Genomic DNA, 21708 nt, shown 5'->3' with positions numbered 1-21708 from the left:
TCGGATTCCCAGTTGTCCACACCCGGAATGTGGACCGCAGAGAGCACCGACCCTATGTCTTCCGCCCAGTGGAGGATGTGTGTCACTTCACGCATCGCCTGGGTACTGCGGGTCCCTCCTTGGTGGTTCACATATGCCACAGCCGTGGCATTGTCCGACTGTACTCTGATGTGAGAGGCTGCCAGTAAGTGATGGAAGATCCTCAATGCCAGGAGGATGGCACGAATTTCCAGTATGTTGATGGGCATGGTCGCTTCCACTGGTGACCACTTGCCCTGTGGTGTAGGTGCACCGCACCCCAACCCGTCAGGCTCGCGTCGGTGGTCAGGACCTTCCATTGACCTGTGAGAAAGGATTTCCCCGTTCCTAACGAGGTTGGCATGAGCCACCAGTGCAGGGACCTCCTGGTTGACGTTAGCCGGAACTCCCTGTCGAGAGAAAAAGGATTCCTGTCCCAGGACTTGAGGATGGCTAGTTGGAGGCCTGAGGCGAAACTGGGCAAATGGGAGGGCTTCTATTGCTGCCACCCATCCTGCCGAGGACTCTCATGGCAAACCGGAGAGATCAAGGGGGTTTGCGGAGGAGGGTGCGAACTCCTAGGCGGAGAGCCAGTGCCTTGTCCTTGGGAAGGAGCACCAGACCCCTGGAGGTGTCGAATAGCATTCCCAGGAAGGTCAGAGACTGATTCGGGGTTGGTGATGACTTTTGTAGGTTGACTAACCAGCCCATGCGACTCAGAGTGTCGATTGTGATTGAGAGGCTGAGCTCCCAGTCCTAGAAGGTGGAAGCTTTGATGAGGAGATCGTCCACGTGTGGAAAGACTACTATGCCTCTGGGAGCCGTGGCGAGTCCGAACGGGAGAGCCGCGAACTGGTAGTGGTCATGGTCGATTGCGAATCTGAGAAATCTCTGATGGGCGGGTGCAATCGGTATATGCAGGTATGCATCTTGTATGTCTATGGAGGCAAGATATTCTCCCTTCTCCATGGACGCAATGATGGACCGAAGGGACTCCATGCGGAAGTGACGAACCCGTACAAATTTGTTGAGTTGTTTTAGGTCCAGTATGGGCCGTACTCTGCCTCCTTTCTTGGGGACTACGAATAGATTGGAGTAGAACCCTCGGAAGCGCTCGGCCGTGGGGACCTGTACTAATGACTCCTGCTTGAAGAAGCGAGGAAACCACTTGGTGGAAGGCACGAGCCTTGGCTGACGGTTTTGGGGGAGCAGAGAGGAAGAATTGGTTCGGTGGGTTGGAAGTTGAACTCTATCTTGTATCCGGAAGACACTAGTTCCGGGGTCCGTGAGTCATGAGGAGGTAAAAGTCTGAGGTTTTCCTCCTTTGGGCTTTGACTGGCCTGCTTTTAACTGCCAGGTCTTGTCCGACCTTTGCGTCGACTGTGAGTTGTCCCTGTATGGGGAACGGTTACGTGCTGGACGTGAGACAGACCAGCCCGAGGAATTCCGAAAGGATCGGAATCGGGTTTGTTACACTTCTTGTAAGTGCGTATAGGTTTCAGTTGAGGGAGAGAAGTACTCTTACCCCTGGTGGCGTTGGATATCATTGTGTCCAACTTTTCACCGAAAAATTCACCCACTGAGATACGGGAGGTGCGTGAGGGACTTCTTTGAGGCTACGTCCGCTTTCCATTCCGCAGCCAGAAGATACGCAGAGTTGTGATGGCGTCTGATGCTATCCCCGCTACGCCCCTTGCTGAATCCAGAGCTGCATGAAGCATGTAATCTGCTACAACTGCTATTTGAACCGCTTGGTCCGACAGCTCAGGAGCAGATGCTTGGAGGCCAGCTTGTAAATTTTTGGCCTCGAAAATTGAACGAGCCATGCGTTCTACCTGCCGGTCTGCTGCGTCCCTGAGGGTTGAGCTATCTGGCAGTGAAAGGAGGGTCTGTGCTGCTAGTCTAGAGTGGGGGGTCCACTTCGGGTGGATCTGTCCATTCTTTGGTGTCCTTCTGCGGGAAGGGGTACCTCACCTCCAAATATTTGCGATTAGCAAACTTCTTCTCAGGCTGTAAGAGATGCTTTTTAAGGATCACCTTACACTCTGGGTGGTTAGAGAAGAACTTAGGCGGTTTCAGAATTCCTTCAAAAGAAATCTTGTGTTCTGGGGCCGGATCAGAAATGTCCAGCACCCGATGGATGGAAGAGATTACGTCCTCAACTAGCGCTGTATTGCTAGGGGGAATTGGGATCAGGGACCCCTCCGTTTCCTTGTCTGAGTCGGAGTCACAGATGCCTTCCGAATCCTGTGTATCGCTGAGGCGACCCCTGGTGGGTGAACTGGGGCGGAGGTCTTCTCTGGTCGGGGATCGCTGCGGAGATCTGCATTGTCTGTCCCTGGTAGGGGACAGTCTAGGTGATCTGGAACTACGGTGTCTCTCCATAGAGGGGGATGGCCGTGTGCTATGGGATGACGCAGATGAACTTGACATGTGGGTCCACTTTCGTCCTGACCTAGACATGGATGTGCCCAGGATGTCATGTCCCTGAGTCGAGCTCACCCTTTGCTGGGTAATGTTCATAGCCGAGGCATGACTCTGCAGAGCCTGAAGCAATGTGGAGGTTAGGTTATCTATAGACTGCGTCATAGATTGCAACATCTGAGTAGCCCACTCCGGCGTGGCATCAGACACCGAAGCATTGGCAGGGGCTTCTTGGGGCTCTGACACAGTAGTCTGGATACAGTCCCGGCAGTGCGGGTACGTGCTGCCACTGGGGAGAGTGGTCCTGCAGGCTGTGCGGAATGCATAAAAGAAGTCCTGCCTGGTTCTCTTGGATCTTGAGCCCGGCATAGTGCGCGAGAGGGGTGGCTATGCAGAGGGCCTAACAGGGGTGGCTATGCAGAGGAACCTATAGGGGGGTCTTATAGGAATATGGAATCACAGCTGAGTAAGAACCCCAGCTGTGATTTTACCCCACAAGTTTACGCCTAGGTCCAGCGCCGAAGATCCACAGCCCTGTGCCCCCCGGAGATTGGCTGGCCTGGACGCCGGAAGATACAGGGTTAATCTTGTCCTGCAGCAGAAATGGCTGCCAAGGAGAGGAAGAATGAGAAAGGGGGCGGAGAGCGGAGAAATAGGCGGCAGGGCTGTGTAAAAACGCGCCCTTTCAGTCTCGATCCCCCTCTGACACTGTTGAGTGTCATATTTGTCATCATTGGGGGGTCCAGAAACAAGGCGGCGGCCTCGGCTAGGCCGAAGCCGCGGCCTAAAGTAGATGCCTGATGCCCAAGAGGACTCCAGGCCAGCACGGAAGTCCGGGAGTGGATCGGATCTGAACCAGACCCTCCCGGATTTGAAAAGCAGGATAGCGGTGGGGCTATAAGTGGTAGGGGGGGTGGGCAGAAGGGTCTCAGCCCTGTGTCTCAGATGTTCCATGCCTGCCTGCACTCCCCCTGGCCCCGACAGGAGCCCGCAGCTGGGCTGGGGTCCCTGGATGCAGGCGCAGTGTGATGGCCCATGCTGGGAGCTGCAGAGTGCTGCCTGTACAGGCCCTACCTGAGGCGTCTCAACCTAATGCACCCAGAAGGGGATTAGGGAGGGTGCTGCTGTCACCTTCAGGGGGCTTTATCCTCGCCTCGATCTCAACCCAGAAACCAAAAGGAATTGGGGAAGGAGGGGGGTCTCGACTTCGAACCAGCACCCGAGGGACTGGGGAAGGAGCGACATGGGGAATAGCCATCTCGACTTCAACCGGGCACCCTATAATAGGGGGCAGAGGAAGGAGCCATGCCAGGAGTCTCGCAAGAGACCCACTTTTCTTCATCTGTAATCCCATCGTGGAAAAAATGGAGTACGAAATTGTAGGTGTGCCTCCTATGCGACACTAAACAAAAATTGGAGAAGGCTGACGCAGGGGTGTACACTTGCAGAGGAGGAGCCACGGTTAATCTTTTTCAGATTATGCATAGTGTCGCCTCCTAGTGGACAGCAGCATAACACCCATGGTCCTGTGTCCCCCAATGAGGCGACAGAGTAAGAGGGATTTTTGGTACTCACTGTAAAATCTCTTTCTTCTTTCTTAGAGCAATCGGGGGGACACAAGTAACCATGTCTTCCTCTTCCATCCATCTTGGCTTTTTTCCAGTCAGGTCTCAACTCCGGGCTTTCTCGAGAGTGCAGAGATTTGACCCTTGAGAGTACTGAGAGAAAGCCTGGCGTCGAGACCCAACTGGAGAAAAACCAAGATGCGTGGAAGAGAAAAGACATGGTTACCTGTGTCCCCCCAATGAAGCGATAAAGAAACACAAGAAAGCTTAAAGTAGTGAGAAGACGAAATCAATACATATCATATTAAGCGGCTTTCTAACCTTCGTCACTCATGTCCATACTCTCCACACGCACATCATCGGACTGAGGCATGGCGGCTTTTAACTCCAAGTCCTGCTCTTCATCTTCGAAATCAACGTGTTTTCGGCCACGTCCACGAGTCCTAAAAACAAAAATATTAGGCTTGAATAGTTTTACTGTTGATAGATCAAAATTTCCTAACTAATGCAAAATGATGGAGACATCAGGGTGCGGAATAAGGATTTTACTCCCCCATACAAAACGGGAAATAAAAAAACGATCATGTTAATACTCTTGCAATATAGATTCAGTGTTTCCTATCCAATGTGTGTGCTTGAGTAAAAGGAGTAACAGATGGACTACTTACCTCGAACCAAAGTCACTTTTGCGGGTATCAGCTTTCATTAGTAGTAAGTTCTCTGTCAGGGCAGATTTCGCTTTCTTCCGGATCTTTTTCACACGTATCTTTGTTTTTTTAAAGGACACCTTTCATTGACGAGAAACAAATCAGAGATGAAAAAGATTCAAGGCGCGAACCAATATTTTCCAAACTCGTGTCAGAGTGGCCTAACCTCTCAAATCAAAGCAAAACTTAAACCATTATATGGAAACCCCAATCTGCGCCCAGTTCACGGTCTTACTTACCATTTCCTCTGATGTGTAGTACTCAGATGCAAGCTTCAGGGCAGGAACGTCTAGAGATTGTGCCTGGTTGTGCAGGGATTGACGGATATTCTGCAGTTCTTTCTCCCAGGATCCATCGGCTGTGCCACCACTTTCCAAGCGAAACGATTTCTTCTTTTCTCCTTCTATCTCCTCATCATACTTAGAAAGTACAGACTTGTGTCGGAACTAAATGAAAGAAAGTTAAATATATTCCATCAGCAGTTAGCTAGTTGTATACCTAAGGGGCTTAAAGGGGTTATGGCACTGACGACATTGCGGTCATATCATTAGTGTGAGCTATGAATATCCAATCGGTGCGACTTCAACCACTTTGCTGTAAAGGGGAAAGCAGAATTGGCGCAAAGGTTGCGTCAAACAGGCAGCGTCACTTATGATCACAGATCAAATATTCTTTATCCATTCTCACTGTCTGGCATCGAAGAAAAACAAGCCCAATAACCACTAGTATATCAATGCGCTGCTCCACGCTCTGGTGAATTCCCCACTCATCCGGGGCAGTTCTTTCACGACAGATCCATATATTTCTCTGCAGCTGTCACGCTCGGGTTAGGAGAAACGCCGGCCAGTCCGTGCTTGCAGTCCGATCTATACGGCTGTCTGACTGTGCCCTTTTATCAGTTTTGGGAACCCCCCCGCTTACTATTAATAGCTTGTAACAGGACATAAATGAGCTTTAAAAAGAAAGCAATAAAATATGAAAGCTTTACACAAACGCACCACAACCATGTCATCGACAGACTCCTCTTCCTCGTAAGGTTTGTAATCAGGCCTTTTTTTCTTAAGCTCCACGTTTTTGTCTGCTTTTTCTTTGTCTATCATATTTACATTTACTAAGACATCTGAATCATCTTCGTCAAGAACGCCTGTGTTACAAAAGGAAATAAAAAATAGAATAAAATACAAAGCACAGACCTGAATAAGACTTTTCACATTACTTGACCGCTGTTCTAGCTACCTTTGTCTTTGAGAGTCAGTATTACAGTCCGTCCTTCTGTAAAAGCTTCCAGGTTGTGCTCAACCGTCAGCCCTTGTAAATCCTGCGAGGAGTAATCCTAGAAAGCCGAAACATCAAGAGATCATCGATTACATCCATGGAATCTGGGTAAAGATCGTTGCGTTATTCGTCAGACAGCACAACTAACCTTCTTGTGACCAAATTCCTCCTCTACAAGATTGGACACCCCAAATTCTTCGTCCATTTCTGCCAATAGTTTTGCCTGTTATAAAAAAAAAAAAAAAAAACACGACATTAATTGTCAACCAAACAATAAAAGCATGAAATGAGGATTACTACAGCTATTTATGGCATGTGTCAGATGTCTGGCTGTTACTCCCATTCACTTCAATGGAGACAAATCTGTGATGGGACTAACGCTCCACTTTGCCTCCTACTTTAAGTCATCACCACCATTTGCTTTGGATTGCAGACATGAGATAAGTATTGCCTGACATAAAATGTCTCAAATGTGAGAATGACTTCTGGGTGCACCTTAGCATATTTAAAAGGGTACCTATCGTTATATTTATATATTTTTTATTTAATATGTAGTCACTGCCCAACCTAAGCAGATCAGTGGTCTATTGCTCAAAAGAAGACCTCTGCAAGGTGCTGTTCAGGAGGAAGAAGTGCAGAGTTCCTGAATGAAAGTGATGAGTGATGTACGGGATCAGCAGAAAATCTGTGAGCCCGTACTCCACTCTATTTACAGGCTGCACAAGGTCAGAGGGGTCCCAGAACGCAGACCCCACGATCTGCTGCACACGATAGGACCGGACTACATATTACATAAAATATAAACCGATGGGTACCCTTTAAAGTGACAATACTCACCCGCTTTTCGGCTTTATCTTTCTCGGCTTGAAGCTTCCGACTCCGTTCAATCCAAGCAGCTGTGTCATCTAACCATAACTCATCCTCCCCCAGTGATTTTATCTTTCTGCAAGTGGAAAGAAAAAGAAAGAAAAAAAAAGCAGGAATGAATGAGGAAAGTGTTTACAAAGTTTTAGAATCGTTTAAAGCCTGGGTGCACACGATCTGGAACTAGAAGCGATTGGACCTAGCGTATGTTGTCTGAACCATCCAGATTATCTGCATCCAATACATTCTAGCGGTAAAATTTCTCTTGTGGAGACGCTAGAAATAACATGATGCAGCCTGGAAAGACGCACTGCATGTCCGTCTCCACAGGTGCACGCATAGTGGGCAAGGGAATTCTTGAAATCTGGAGGCTGCGGGTTTGACGATGCACAAGTACACAGCTTCACACCCGCAACAATTACTGATCGTGTGCACATACCCTTAGACAAGAGTTTTTTGCTTTCTTCATCGTCAGTGTCTCCGACAGATCAGCAATTTTTATTGAAAGTTTGCAGAGCTGGAAAACACGGAATGTAAACCCGCACTGCGAGTGGTCCAGAGAGATAATAGGAGACCGGAAAAGACGAAATGTGGTTTTAATTGTCAACGCGTTTCGAAGTAAACATAGTTCATCATCAGGACAAACCACAATGATGTGTTTTGTCCTGATGAAGAGGTAGGTCTAATTTGAAACACAGTGACAAATAAAACCACATTTCATCTATTCTGGTCTCCTATTCTTTCTCTGGACCACTGGCAGCGCGGATTTGCATCCACCGCTTTCCAGCTCCACAAACTTTCTTTGCATGGTGGATCTTAAGCAGCCAACTTTTAAGCTGTCACAACCTCCTAAGATGAGTATATAATTTGATTTTTATCTCCAGTTTTTTTTTACTCAATTTTTACTGAAAGCACAGATATAAAGAGCGCAGAATCTCACCGTCTAGCTCCGAGTTCTTACCCTAGTTTCTGGTTTAGCATTCTCTTCTCTTTAGCTGCTGCGAGTTTTTCCCTGAGCTCCTGCTGTTGCCTTAGAATTAGTGGGTTAATGACAGCGGCTGCAACTGGGTCTTCTTTAGTGCCACTTTCTGCAAAACAAAAAAATAGGGTTGCATAGGGTAACGGTAAGCCGGGTTCATACCAAACATACTATACAAAAAAGTGATACAAAGAGAAGTGTATGTACCAGTTTTCACTGTATTCATCTCCAGAGGTTTTAATCCAAGTTTAGCACGAAGTTTACTAAAATATAGGACGAAAAGAAAAAAAATTAGTAGCTTTCACTGCGTCATGAGGATGATTTTCTGCAGCAGTAAACATTTTAACAAATAACAAATTCTCAAAAAAAAAAAAAAAAAAAAAAAACACTTCAAATTTTTATTAATCATGATTTTTTTTCCTTTTTGCTCAACTTAGGATCACCAATGATGTATATTTTTTTTTTTTATTATTGTTTTTGTCCGTTTTTACTTTCTTGAAACACGGACATAATTGTAAATCCGCTTAGGTGCTGTGGTCTGTACGGACAGCGGCATCTGAAAGGTTAAGAATCATAACCTTTGGCTAGAAAATATCGTACCGTGTATGGTTAACTGTATTGGAAAGGGTTAACTGAATGGCTCCGTTTGATTCCACCCGTTTAACTTTCCTAAAGGTGATGTCTCAAGTTATTGAATGTGCAAAATTACAAAGTGCTTATTAAAGCGAACCTGTCAGCAGGAGAAACCCTCCTAAGCCATCTGATATGGGCATACAGGTCACAGGAAGCTGAAAAAAATGACACCTTGATATCTGCAATCCGATGTCTTATTTCAGAGAAATCCACATCTTTCTTAATATGTAAATGAGCTGTTAAGATCTATGGGCCGGACATAGATCTCTGAGAATCTGCCTCCTCACTTTATTTTTCATGAAAGGAGGCGTTGCCAGTGTGAGACATGTAATGACTGACAGTCTGCTTTCCTGATCTACAGATGTGTGAAAAGGTTTTTGCCCGTCCTGAATTCCTATTATTCTGCATCTTTGTCACACTGTTTTCACACTGTCAAATGCTTCAATTCACCAAACAAATTTAACCCCTTCACGACCTCCGCCGTACTATTACTGCGGAGGTCGGATCCCCCTGCTTTAATGTGAGCTCCTGCGCTGAGCCCACCTCAAAGCCGGGACATGTCAGCTGTTTTGAACAGCTGACATGTACCCGCAATAGCGGCGGGTAAAATCGTGATTCACCCGCCGCTATTATCTAGATAAATGCCGCTGTCTAATGCTGACAGCGGCATTTAACTTGCGCTTCCGGACGCGTGGCCGGAAATGCTCGCATCGCCGACCCCGGTCGCATGATCGGGTGTCAGCGATGCGTCGGCATAGTAACCAGAGGTCTCCTTGAGACCTCTATGGTTACTGATGTCGGCTTGCTGTGAGTGCCCCATACAAAAAAAAAAAAATCAAACCTACACATATTTGGTATCACCGTGTTCATAATCGCCCGATCTATCAATAAAAAAAAGCATTAACCTGATCGCTAAACAGTGTAGCGAGAAAAAAAATTTGAAACGCCAGATTTACATTATTTTGGTTGCCGCGACATTGCATTAAAATGCAATAACGGGTGATCAAAAGAACGTATCTGCACCAAAATGGTATAATTAAAAACGTCAGCTCGGTGCGCAAAAAATAAGCCCTCCCCTGACCCCAGATCATGAAAAATGGAGACGCTATGGGTATTGGAAAATTGCACAATTTTTTTTTTAGCAAAGTTTGGAAAAATGTTTTTCTACTTAGATAAAACGTAACCTTGACATGCTTGGTGTCTATGAACTCGTAATGACCTGGAGAATTATAATGGCAGCTCAGTTTTAGCATTTGGTGAACCTAGCAAAAAAGCCAAACAAACAACAAGTGTGGGATTGCACTTTTTTGCAATTTCACCGCACTTGGAATTTTTTTCCCGTTTTCTAGTACATGACATGCTAAAACCAATGATGCCGTTCAAAAGTGCAACTTGTCCTGCAAAAAATAAGCCCTCACATGGCCAAATTGATGGAAAAATAAAAAACGTTATGGCTCTGGGAAGGAGGGGAGTGGAAAAACGAGAACGCAAAAACGGAAAAGGGCAAGGTCGTGAAGGGGTTAAATATCAGACAAAGATAACTAGTCAACACAAAATGCAGTTTTTAAATGAAAGTCTTTATTGTTAAAGTAAAAAGAAATCTAAACCTACAAGTCCCTGTGTGAAAAAGTGATTGCCCCTGGAATGGAAAAGGTTATAAAACCATCTCTAAAGCTTTGGAACTAGAGCACACCACTCTGAGAGCCACTATCCACAAATGGCGAAAACATGAATCAGTGGTGAACCTTCCCAGGAGTGGCCGGCCGACCAAAATTACCCCAATAGCACAGCGATAACTCATCCAAGAGGTCATAAAAGACCCCACAACAACATACAAAGAACTACAGGCCTCGCTTGCCTCATTTAAGATCAGTGTTCATGGCTCCACCATAAGAGAGAGACTGGGCAAAAATGACCAGCATGTCAGAGTTCCAAGAACAAAACCACTGCTGAGCAAGAAGAACATAAAAGGCTTTCCTCAGTTTTGCAGGTAAACATCTTGATGATCCCCAAGAGAATTTTCTGTGGACTGACGAGACAAAAGTTGAACTTTTTGGAAGATGTATGCCGCAATTCATCTGGTGTAGAAGTAACACAACATTTCAGAAAAGGAACATCATACCAACAGTAAAATATGGTGGTGGTAGTGTGGTGGTCTGGGGCTGTTTTGCCGCTTCAGGACCTGGAAGGCTTGCTGTAGTAAATGGAAAAATGAATTCTGCAGTCTACCAATAACTACCATCTGTTTGTGATCTCAAGCTGAAGCGCACTGGGGTTATGTAGCACGGAAATGATCCTAATCAAACCAGCAAGTCCACCTCTGAAGGCTTAACAGTAACCTCTCATGTCCCCCATGCCCACCAATCCAGCATCAGTCTGCTATGTGTGATTAAACTCCCTCCCTAACCAGCCCTGTATAATACAAATTCAGTTAAATAAGTGCTTTAAAAAAGGATTTATAACCTCATAACTAATGAGGGCTTTGACTAGTTGATGGGGTGTTAGTTGCCCAAGATTAGTCACACATCTTTGCATGTTATCATGCCTCTGTGGGCGTGATAATATAATTTTCACAAGACGCATCATCGCCACTCATGCAAATCTGTGCAGGTGCGGCCCTTATTTTGACAGCGTCACTGTCTCTAAAGCCTGGTGTACGCGTCCCGACTTCAGAGGCGCACACTGCTCAAGTTCAGAAGATGGCTTCCGGTCATGCGCAGTGCGCGCCTCTGAAGCTGGGAAGAATACATATGGTTCAGAGACACAGTAATGCTGCCGGACTCAGCAGAGCACCTGCGCAGATTTGCATGAGTGAAAAGAAGGCTGACTAGTCTGATGCAACAAATGACCAATCGACTAGTCAAAACCCTCGTTAGCATAAGGAAAGCGGAGGTTTCTTTTTTAACACATTAATTTAACTGAATTATGTAATACAGGGCTGGTTAGAAAGGGAGTTTAATCACAAATAGCTGAATACTGATGAACTGGAGGGCATGGGGGACTTGACAGGTTCCCTTTAAGAAAAACAAAATTAAGACTTTGGAGTGGCCTAGTCAAAGTCCTGACCTTAAGTCGATTGAGATGCTGTGGCATGAATTTAAAAAGGCGGTTCATGCTTGGAAACCCTCCAATGTGGCTGATTTACAATAATTCTGCAAAGATGAGTGGCCCAAACTTACTAGAGAGTGTTGTAAGAGAAGCATTGCCAGTTATCGCAAACGCTTCATTACAGTTGTTGCTGCCAAGGGCGGCCCAACCAGTTATTAGGTTTAGGGGGCAATCACTTTTTTCACACAGGGCCCTGTAGGTTTGGATTTCTTTTTCTACTAATAAAGACTTTCATTTAAAAACTGCATTTTGTGATTACTTCTGTTATCTTTGTCTAATATTTAAATTTGTTTGGTGATCTGAAGCATTAAAGTGTGACAAACACGCAAAAGAATAGGAAATCAGGAAGGGGCAAACACTTTTTCACACAACTATATATGTCTCACACTGGTAACATAGTCTTTCAAATAAGCTCTGGAGGCAGATTCTCAGGGAGATCTAGGTCCGGTTTTATAAGTGTTCTGAATCTTTAAAAGGGGACGATATATGAAGACAAAACCTTTCTTAATTAAAGCTAGCTCTGCCATTACCTCATCAATGAGTGTCTGACCTCCCCGGTGATCCGCATTAAAAAAAACAAAAAAAAAAACGAATGCTTCCTTTCTGATCATTATTGTGGAAATATTTAAAAGGGAGTTCATCACTACCAAACTGCAAATTCGGCTACTTACTTATCTATATTAGGGGCTTAGCCCCTATAGAAGTCAACTCAGTAATATACATTTTAGTGGTGTAGTTGCACAAAAATTCTATTTTTATCCAAATCAGGGCACTCTGGCGCACCATTGGGGAGGCTAATATATTGATGTACCATTACGTCCTCCGATTTGCAGGCCAAGGACAACATTTGCAAGGAGTTTGTATGTTCTCCATGGGTTTCCTCCAGGTTCTCCATTTTCCTCCCACACTCCAAAGTGATACTGATTGGGAACCTAGATTGTGAGCCCCAATAGGGACAGTGCCGATAATGTCTGTAAAGCGCTGTGGAATTCATGATGCATCGCCCCTGAGCTTGATTGACAGCACTGGCATTTTCACAGTGAAAGCTCCCCTAAACTCAAATCCCTCTTCCTGCTTACTGACTCTGGAGGATCCCAGCGGTGTGCTGTGTCAGTGTGTGCACACGCTGATCTCTGGTAGTCTGAGAGCGCTGCTCACGACACCCGAAAGTGAGCGGCTTCAGAGAGGAGCCAGCGATCAGAATGTGCCCGCATCTAAGCTACGAGTTTGCTGCTGCGCTCCTACAGATGTCAGTGTACAAGTGCAGAAACTCGGACTTCAGGTCAATGAGCGCTCGCTGTGAGAAAGTGAATGAGGTTAATCAAGCTCAGCAAGAGTGCTGCATATACAATTGTGAGGCCACGGCGGCCACCGAGCCATTGGCACGCCAAGGTAGCGCCATAACACCCTCATGCTCAAGGATTATAAGGATTTTTCTGTGACCAGATAACTAAGATATATGATACGGGTATGATTTTTTGTGACAGTTTAATATTTCAATATATACGACTGAGTTTATCACATGAGATTGTGCAGTAAGGATCACAGCTGTATAAAATAATACGGACACACAAACTTACTTTGTTTCCTCAATGCTCAGTGATGAATCCCCGCCTGAAGACTTTGGAGCGATACCTGTACATTAGGAAATTATAGGTGGTCAGTCATAATGCCAAAGCATAATACATTAAATTAACCCCTTCATCGTTGGGCAATTATTCATTCTTGCCTCTCCTCTTTAGAAGCAAAACTTCACTGTAACATAGGATGTACTAAGAAACGGGAAGGGGAATATTTTAACCCCTTAATGACCGCCAATACGTCTTTTAACTGACCTTAGATATAAGAGAATAGTATCCCCATACAGATGACAATCCATCATCTGTCGGCTGTACACTATAGCTGACAACTTGCTGCACCAGCCACGATCAGTATTTGCACCTTCTAAATCTGTTTAACCCCTTAGATGCTGCTGTCAATAGTGACTACATCATTATAAATGGTTAACAGAGTGTGGGGGCTTCCTCTTTATCCCAATTGGTGCCCTCAGATCATGATTTTGCGGTCCTGATGTTTGCCATGGCAATTCATGACCAAATAGTGGCCTTAGAGTCTGACGGCTGTAGTAATCTGTTTAGAAGTTAGCAACATTTAGGTGGTAAAAATACACATTTTCATTTCTGTCATACCACTTTGCATTAATTCCTGTAAAGCACCTGAAGGGTTAATAAACTACCTGACAGCAGTTTTCAATATGTTTAGGGGTGCTGTTTTTAAAATGGTATCACGTTTGGGGGTTTCCCAATATATGGGACCCCTAAAGTCACTTCAAACATGGATAAGTCCCTAAAAAAATAAATTTTGTAAATTTCTTTGAAAAAATGAAAAATTGCTGCTACATTTTTAAACCTCCTAAAATGCTAACAAAATAAAATAACATTTTACAAATGGTCCTGATGTAAAGCAGACATGTGGGAAATGTTATTTATTAATGGTTTGCTGTTGTATGACTATCTGGATTAAAGGGATAATCATTCAAATTTAGAAAATTGCTAATTTTTTAACATTTTTCTCAAATTTTTGATTTTTTTTATAAATAAACACAAAAAATGTTGAACTAAATTTACCATTATCATAAAGTAGAATGTGTCACGAAAAAACAATCTCAAAATCACTGGGATTTGTTGAAGCGTTGCAGAGTTATTACCACGTAAAGTGACACTGGTCAGATTTCAAAAATTTGGCTCGGTCACTAAGGGGTTAAGTGTGGTGAAATTCTGAAAAAAAAAAAAAAGAAAAAGCAGTTCCACCATTGTTTTTGGGATTTTTATTTTCATGGCACTCATTGCTCAGTACAAATAACCTGACAGCATAATTCTCCACATCAGTATGATTAGAGCAATGACAAACATGTAGTTCTTTTTTTGAGGTTGTGAAAGAAATTTGCAAAAACAAAAAAAAATTAAATTGAGTTAATAACTTTTATTTTTCCATCAATGGAGCTGCGTGAGGGCTTGATTTTGGCATGACGAGTCAAATGTTTATATTTATGCCAATTTGGGGTATACAAGAAATTTTTGTGACGTAACCCAGAAAAAAAAATGCCAAAACAATTTTAGCATTTTAATACTTTTATATAGATAAGACTTTTACGGACGTGGTCGTCGCAAATATGTTAACTTTTTTAATTTTTTTTCTTACATTTTAGTTCCCTTTAGGGGCTTTAACCTACAATTATCAGATTGCTTAGATTATATGCTGCAATATCAAAGTGTTACAGTTATAGCAAAAATCACAGTTTATAGCTGAGCTTCAAGGGAGTACCAAGATGGCAGTGACAAGGGCCTTCAGCAGGCGCACAGCTGCCTCAGTAACCCATCACTGCCCTGCAACTGAACCCTGAATGCCGACAGGAGCGGGGTAGCGAGAGCTCTGGGCCGTGGTCCATTTAACAGCCTCTGTCTGAAACGGACAGCCGTATCTAAATAGTTAACAGTCGCAGCCAAAGATGAGGTGTTAGACACAGATGACCATTATGTAATATAGTTGGCATGTATCATGTATTGCTCCTGAAGCCCCTTCACATTTGTTGCCCCATCCCAAGACCATTAATTCATGCCCTAATACAAAAAGGGTTTACAGATGCGGCAATACTAAATCTGTGTCCGCCTCTATGTGACACTAAGCTGAGCTGAATAGTTTGGCTGTCAATAGACGGGTGTAGCCTACTGAAGACCACAACTTTTGTTCTTAATTGTAATACTTAGCGGCAGCGGTGTACACCCATGGTCTCCTGTGTCCCCCAATAAAGTGGCCGGGAAACTTTTATTTACTTTATTTTTAAATTATCTTTTATTCTTCTTGGAGAACCTAAACCTACAATTGTTTTTTTTTGTTTTTTGTTTTTTAAGACTAAACCAGATAAAAAAAATAAAAGGAAAACCTTCGAGACTTGCCTTATTTCCTGCTATATTCAATTCTGGCTTTGGTATTAAAAAAGCATGCTCGAGTGCTAACAGAGTAACTTTGACGTGCTCAAATAATATGCTGGAGACCGCGTAGCAGCATGTCTCGTCGCTGTTCGACAGTCGCAACACATGCAGGGATTACCTAACAAACAGACAATCCCTGGATGTGTTGCGGCTGTTGAACAGCGACGAGACATGCAGCCGTGGGGGCTGAAACTTATTTTTCGAGCACGCCGAAGACACTGTTAGAACCCAAGCATGCTCAGATAACATCTTATCCGATTGCGTTCGCTCATCACTACTAAATAGCACTCGCCTTGATCATAATCAGGGTCCAATTTCTCCTTTTTTATCCTGCGGGAGTCTGTACTTGTCCTGGATCTTCCATCCCTCTCCCGAGGTTTCTCCCTCTCTCTTGATCGTTTGCGCCTCTCTCGTTCTCGCTCCTTGTGCTTGTGTTTCTTGTGCTCTCTGTGGCGGTCTTCACTTCCACCAGCTCCGTAGGAGACATCGCGATCTCGCTCTTTCTCCTTATGTTTCTTAGATGAACCCATTACTATAAAAAGACAGAAAACATGTTTATATCTGGATATTGTACCCTGTAAGTGCTAATAACATTCACTTCACCAGTATCCAATACAATAGAGCAGCTTCAGAATTGGATGGAGACAAAAGTGAGTAAGTGTGGCCACATCTTTACCAATTCCCCATCTGCACATGGTGGCTTATCAAGCGGGAGGTGAGAGGACCGCCATTCACCAGATAGAAGGATCATTGCTTAGCGTTCACCACCCTGTGTCTAAACTCAGTCCCAAACTAAAATCTTAGCGACATCAGTATAAAGCCAGTGAGATTTTAGCAACCGACCTGAACTGACATGAGACTGAGATTTATGCATGGAAAAGCCGCAGATACCTTTAATAAGGCCAGGACTACAAGGAACTCTTGGCCACCCAACATTAACGTACTGTGCTTTTCACCATTTCAGGCCTTTATTAGCACGTCACAGTAACAAAGCTCTAGGCCGGATGGGGAAATCACATGAAGTCAGGTGAAAGCTGACTGCAACACGACAAGCTACATAACACAGCCATTAGCTGCCGGGCATGGGACGAGCTCACCCCATACACCCGCTTCCAACCTTCGTTCATGAATCAGTGCAGATCTGAGAAGCCAAACACCGAACAAACAAAGTGACAACATCTCCCATCACTTCACTAAGATGAAATATGTCTACTGAAAATAAGTCAAGAGTTACAACTATTGATGTGCTCAAGTGTCTGCTGCACTGGTATACTGTGGTATATGAGGGATATTGACTCCCGTTGTAAGACAAAAAAAGAATTATACATATACGAATAAGACGTGGCAGATGTCTAGGCAGCTCAGCACAGACGTGTCAGCATATCCTGGGATAATGACTCCACTCCTTTCAGTAAGGAATCGACCCAGGTTGATTCAGCAGTGTTCCACAGGCCTCCAATATCACCAGATAAAACAGCCTCTGACATTTTTTCTGTAGGGCTGCATCAAAGGCTCAGTGTATCTGCTCCCTCCTCTTCCCAGCTACAGATTCTGGACAAGAGACAGCGCATCAGCCCGTACTCTCGGATATGCTGGCAAGTATCTGGACTAAAGCTGACAAAACTGCAGTGTCACCAATGAAGAGCACTGAGAACATAGGTAGTGTAGAGCGAAAACTTGCTCAATATTAATACTAACTTTAATTACAGTTACTTATATTAATATTATTGAATCACTTAATAATGAGCAAAATTAAAGTATGCGGACATCACCTATGGAAAGCGTGAGCCCCCACACACAGCCCCCAGATATACAGCTTGAGCCCTCACACACAGCCCCTAGATATACAGCTTGAGCCCCCCACACAGCCTCCAGATATACAGTGTGAGTCCCACACAGCCCCCAGATATGCAGCGTGAGGCCCCCAAAGCCTTCAGATATACAGCCTCCAGATATACAGCGTGAGCCCCACACACAGCCTCCAGATATACAGCGTGAGCCCCACACACAGCCTCCAGATATACAGCGTGAGCCCCCCACACAGCCTCCAGATATACAGCGTGAGCCCCACACACAGCCTCCGAATATACAGCGCGAGCCCCCCACACAGCCTCCAGATATACAGCGTGAGCCCCACACACAGCCTCCGAATATACAGCGTAAGCCCCACACACAGCCTCCAGATATACAGCGCGAGCCCCCCACACAGCCTCCGAATATACAGCGTGAGCACCAAACACAGCCTCCAGATATACAGCGTGAGCCCCCCACACAGCCCCCAGATATGCAGCGTGAGGCCCCCAAAGCCTTCAGATATACAGCCTCCAGATATACAGCGTGAGCCCCACACACAGCCTCCAGATATACAGCGTGAGCCCCACACACAGCCTCCAGATATACAGCGTGAGCCCCCCACACAGCCTCCAGATATACAGCGTGAGCCCCACACACAGCCTCCGAATATACAGCGCGAGCCCCCCACACAGCCTCCAGATATACAGCGTGAGCCCCACACACAGCCTCCGAATATACAGCGTAAGCCCCACACACAGCCTCCAGATATACAGCGCGAGCCCCCCACACAGCCTCCGAATATACAGCGTGAGCACCAAACACAGCCTCCAGATATACAGCGTGAGCCCCCCACACAGCCTCCAGATATACAGCGTGAGCCCCACACACAGCCTCCGAATATACAGCGCGAGCCCCCCACACAGCCTCCGAATATACAGCGTGAGCACCAAACACAGCCTCCAGATATACAGCGTAAGCCCCACACACAGCCTCCAGATATGCAGCGTGAGCCCCCCCACAGCCTTCAGATATACAGCGTGAGCCCCACACACAGCCTCCAGATATACAGCGTGAGCCCCACACACAGCCTCCGAATATACAGCGCGAGCCCCCCACACAGCCTCCGAATATACAGCGTGAGCACCAAACACAGCCTCCAGATATACAGCGTAAGCCCCACACACAGCCTCCAGATATGCAGCGTGAGCCCCCCCACAGCCTTCAGATATACAGCGTGAGCCCCACACACAGCCTCCAGATATACAGCGTGAGCCCCACACACAGCCTCCAGATATACAGTGAGCCCCCCTACAGCCTTCAGATATACAGCGTGAGCCCCACACACAGCCTCCGAATATACAGCATGAGCCCCACACACAGCCTTCAGATATACAGTGTGAGCCCCACACACAGCCTCCAGATATACAGCGTGAGCCCCACACAGCCTCCAGATATACAGTGAGCCCCCCACACAGCCTCCAGATATACAGCGTGAGCCCCCCTACAGCCTCCAGATATACAGTGTGAGCCCCACACAGCCTCCAGATATACAGCGTGATCCCCACACAGCCTCCAGATATACAGCGTGAGCCCCACACAGCCTCCAGATATACAGCGTGAGCCCCACACAGCCTCCAGATATACAGTGTGAGCCCCCCTACAGCCTTCAGATATACAGCGTGAGCCCCACACAGCCTCCTATATGCATGCAAGTATCCCATGCACGTTACAAAAAAAAAAACAGCCACCACACACCTCCATACTCCCGGTGCTCTGCTCCTGTGCACCGAGTTTCAGCAGCAGTGTGATGAAATGACAGTCATCGCCTCTGCTGTCTCACACGCTGATTGGTGGGAGATGGAGCCGGTGACCCCGTCCTCCACCAATGTGTTCACCACTCTCTGCATCCTGAGGATAGCGGTGACAGCGGGAGGGGGATGGCCGGTGGGCAGGAGAGGGCATGGTGCAGTCCGTGGGCCCCTGCCTCGGTCTGCAGGCTGTAGTTTGCCAATGTTAGCTGTAGAATATGTGAATGTGATGGCGCTATATGACCAAAAGTGTAATATACTCAGGTGAGACGCACTCACATTCCGCAGCCCTTTACAGACACCAAGTTCATAGGGAATAAGCGACACTATTCCGTGCAGTCCCTTCTAGGCGGACACATACCAGAGGTGCAACCAGCGAAGCCACACAGGGGCCAGGAGGTAAGGGGGCGACTAACCGCCTCCAAAGCAGGTGGAATTGTGCATTCTGATGAGCTATTGGACGGCACGGGGCCCTTATACTGTTCTAGCACAGGGGCCCACCTGGAGCGGTCGGTACGCAGACGGCACTGACAGTGTGCACACAGACGTACGAACCAAACCTATGCAGAAAGCAAGGGTTAGTGGCGGTTAGGTATGAAAGCTGACAGACTACGCCATGATGGCGGTCACCACAGATCACTGTGGATGGGAACCCATAGGACAGTAAGGGGCACCAGTCACACACCATCCTCCCCTGTACACACTATTGCCGCACACCAGACCCTGGGGAAAGGCACAGGGACGTCACATCCAGCGGGCACAGGGGGCCGTACACATAATGGTAGGTAATAGACGGGGACAACATGTATATAAGAGGCGTAACCCGCCCACAGCACTACACCACCGGACTCACCGCGCCCCCCGGTGCACGACGCCTTACCGACAGTCACAGGCTTAACAGCAGCGTCCGGGTTCCGTTCTACAAGATGGCAGCCGCAGGAGTCGCGCTGGTGACGTCACCCGAGCAACCGGCGCATGAGGAAACGCGTCACGCGTCACCTGACCGCAGAGAGGGATGACTTCCGGGTCGTCCTCCCTGTTGCCATGGTTACAATAGTCACCAAACCTTTGTAGCTGTAGAATAATTATCTTTATAGATAGTTAATATACTATTATATCTATAGATAAGTCCACCCAGATATAAAGACTGTGTCTAAACGTGTGCATTTCTGTATAGACGTGAAATAAATAAAAAAAACTATATAAAAATTCAAATCACCCCGCCCCCCCCCATTAAAAATAAAGAAAAAAATAAACCTATTTCGTATCACCACATTCATAAAAGTCCGCTCTATCAAAACATTAAAGGAAGTCGTCCGATCGGTAAACACCACAGTCATGAAAAAAAAATGAAAAGGTTTTTTTTTTTCGGTTCACCATTTATCCCCGAAATAAAATCCACGTAAAAAAAAATATTAAAACATAATATCTACCTCAAATTAGTATCGATCAAACCTTCAGCTCGTCACGCAAAAAACAAGCCCTGACACAACTCCATCGACAGAAAGATGAAAATGTTAGGGCTCACGGAAAATGGCGACACAGATCCCCAATGTTTTTTTTTTTAAGCTTCTATCATTTATTTTCTCCAGTTAAATGAAAAAAATCTAAGCAGTTTGGTATCGCCGGCGTAACCAGAGTGGTCTGGAGAATCATGATTCAGAGTCATTTTTACCACAGAATGTACGCCGTTAGAACAGAACTAAAAAAAAAAAAACACGGCAGAATTGCGTTTTTCTTCTTGACGATTTCACTGCACTCTTGTCTTTTAGTACGTTATACGGTAAAACGAATGGCGTCATTCAAAACTACAGCCCATCCTGCAAAAACAAGGCCATCAGGATTGTGCACTTAAAAATGCATTAGCATTTTTTTATACGCAATTTTTCCAGGCTCCACATAGAAACATACAGAGAGAAAATGCACCAAAATCACACAGCTTTTTAGATGCATCGTGGGCATGAGATTTCAGAAAATCACATTCACTTTGTTTGTATACTTAGGTCGTGTTCTTGTAAGGAGGAAGACGGGGCTGCAGGTGCTTGCATCATGCTGGGTCTGTAACTGGTGAGGCGGCTGTGTCCCATGTTGCCCTGGGGAAAGAATAGGGGACAGGACAGGCCCCATGACCCAGGAAGAGGTGTGACTAAGGCTACTTTCACACTAGCGTCGGCGCCGGCCCGCGGTCGCAAATGGCGGACACAGCGCACCAAAAAACATTACAAGCAACTTTTTTTGGTGCCGACGGTCCGCCACAACACGACGCAACCGACGCACGAAGGTTGCGACGTGTGGCAATGCGTCGCTAATACAAGCCTATGGAGAAAAAAACGCATCCTGCAAACAACTTTGCAGGATGTGTTTTTTCTGCAAAACGACGCATTGCGACGTGCGTCGTACGACGCTAGTGTGAAAGTAGCCTAAGCCAGGCAGTAAGGAGAAAGCGCACAAAGAAACAGTGAGTTTTCCACCGGCAGCGAGGGCAGAGGCAGGCATGTGGCGCGCTTTGCAGTATGATTAATAGCACGGGGCAAAACTGTG

At 46.0% G+C, this 21708-nt stretch overlaps 1 protein-coding gene across 2 annotated transcripts in view; it reads right to left on the bottom strand.

Moving 5' to 3' along the window:
• The window catches only part of SART1 (spliceosome associated factor 1, recruiter of U4/U6.U5 tri-snRNP), a 30209-nt gene extending 10076 nt beyond the window's left edge, over positions 1-20133 (bottom strand). The window contains exons 1-12 of one of the 2 annotated variants that reach the window (XM_069740031.1): positions 20048-20133; positions 15858-16097; positions 13154-13208; positions 8040-8095; positions 7815-7941; positions 6827-6932; positions 6138-6212; positions 5951-6047; positions 5713-5858; positions 4954-5160; positions 4676-4794; positions 4329-4450 (exon numbers count right to left, since the gene is read on the bottom strand). In XM_069740031.1, coding sequence (XP_069596132.1) covers positions 4329-4450; positions 4676-4794; positions 4954-5160; positions 5713-5858; positions 5951-6047; positions 6138-6212; positions 6827-6932; positions 7815-7941; positions 8040-8095; positions 13154-13208; positions 15858-16095 — 1348 coding nt within the window. In that variant the 5' untranslated portion in view covers positions 16096-16097; positions 20048-20133. Of the gene's footprint in view, positions 1-4328; positions 4451-4675; positions 4795-4953; positions 5161-5712; positions 5859-5950; positions 6048-6137; positions 6213-6826; positions 6933-7814; positions 7942-8039; positions 8096-13153; positions 13209-15857; positions 16098-20020 lie in introns of both variants that reach the window. The other variant, XM_069740030.1, reaches the window with a different exon arrangement.
• Positions 20134-21708: the final 1575 nt, after the last annotated feature.

This window comes from Ranitomeya imitator, chromosome 9, assembly GCF_032444005.1.
Source record: "Ranitomeya imitator isolate aRanImi1 chromosome 9, aRanImi1.pri, whole genome shotgun sequence".
NCBI lineage: Eukaryota > Metazoa > Chordata > Amphibia > Anura > Dendrobatidae > Ranitomeya > Ranitomeya imitator.
The sequence above is the reverse complement of the archived record's forward strand: the minus strand, read 5'-3'. Positions and strand labels throughout refer to the sequence as shown.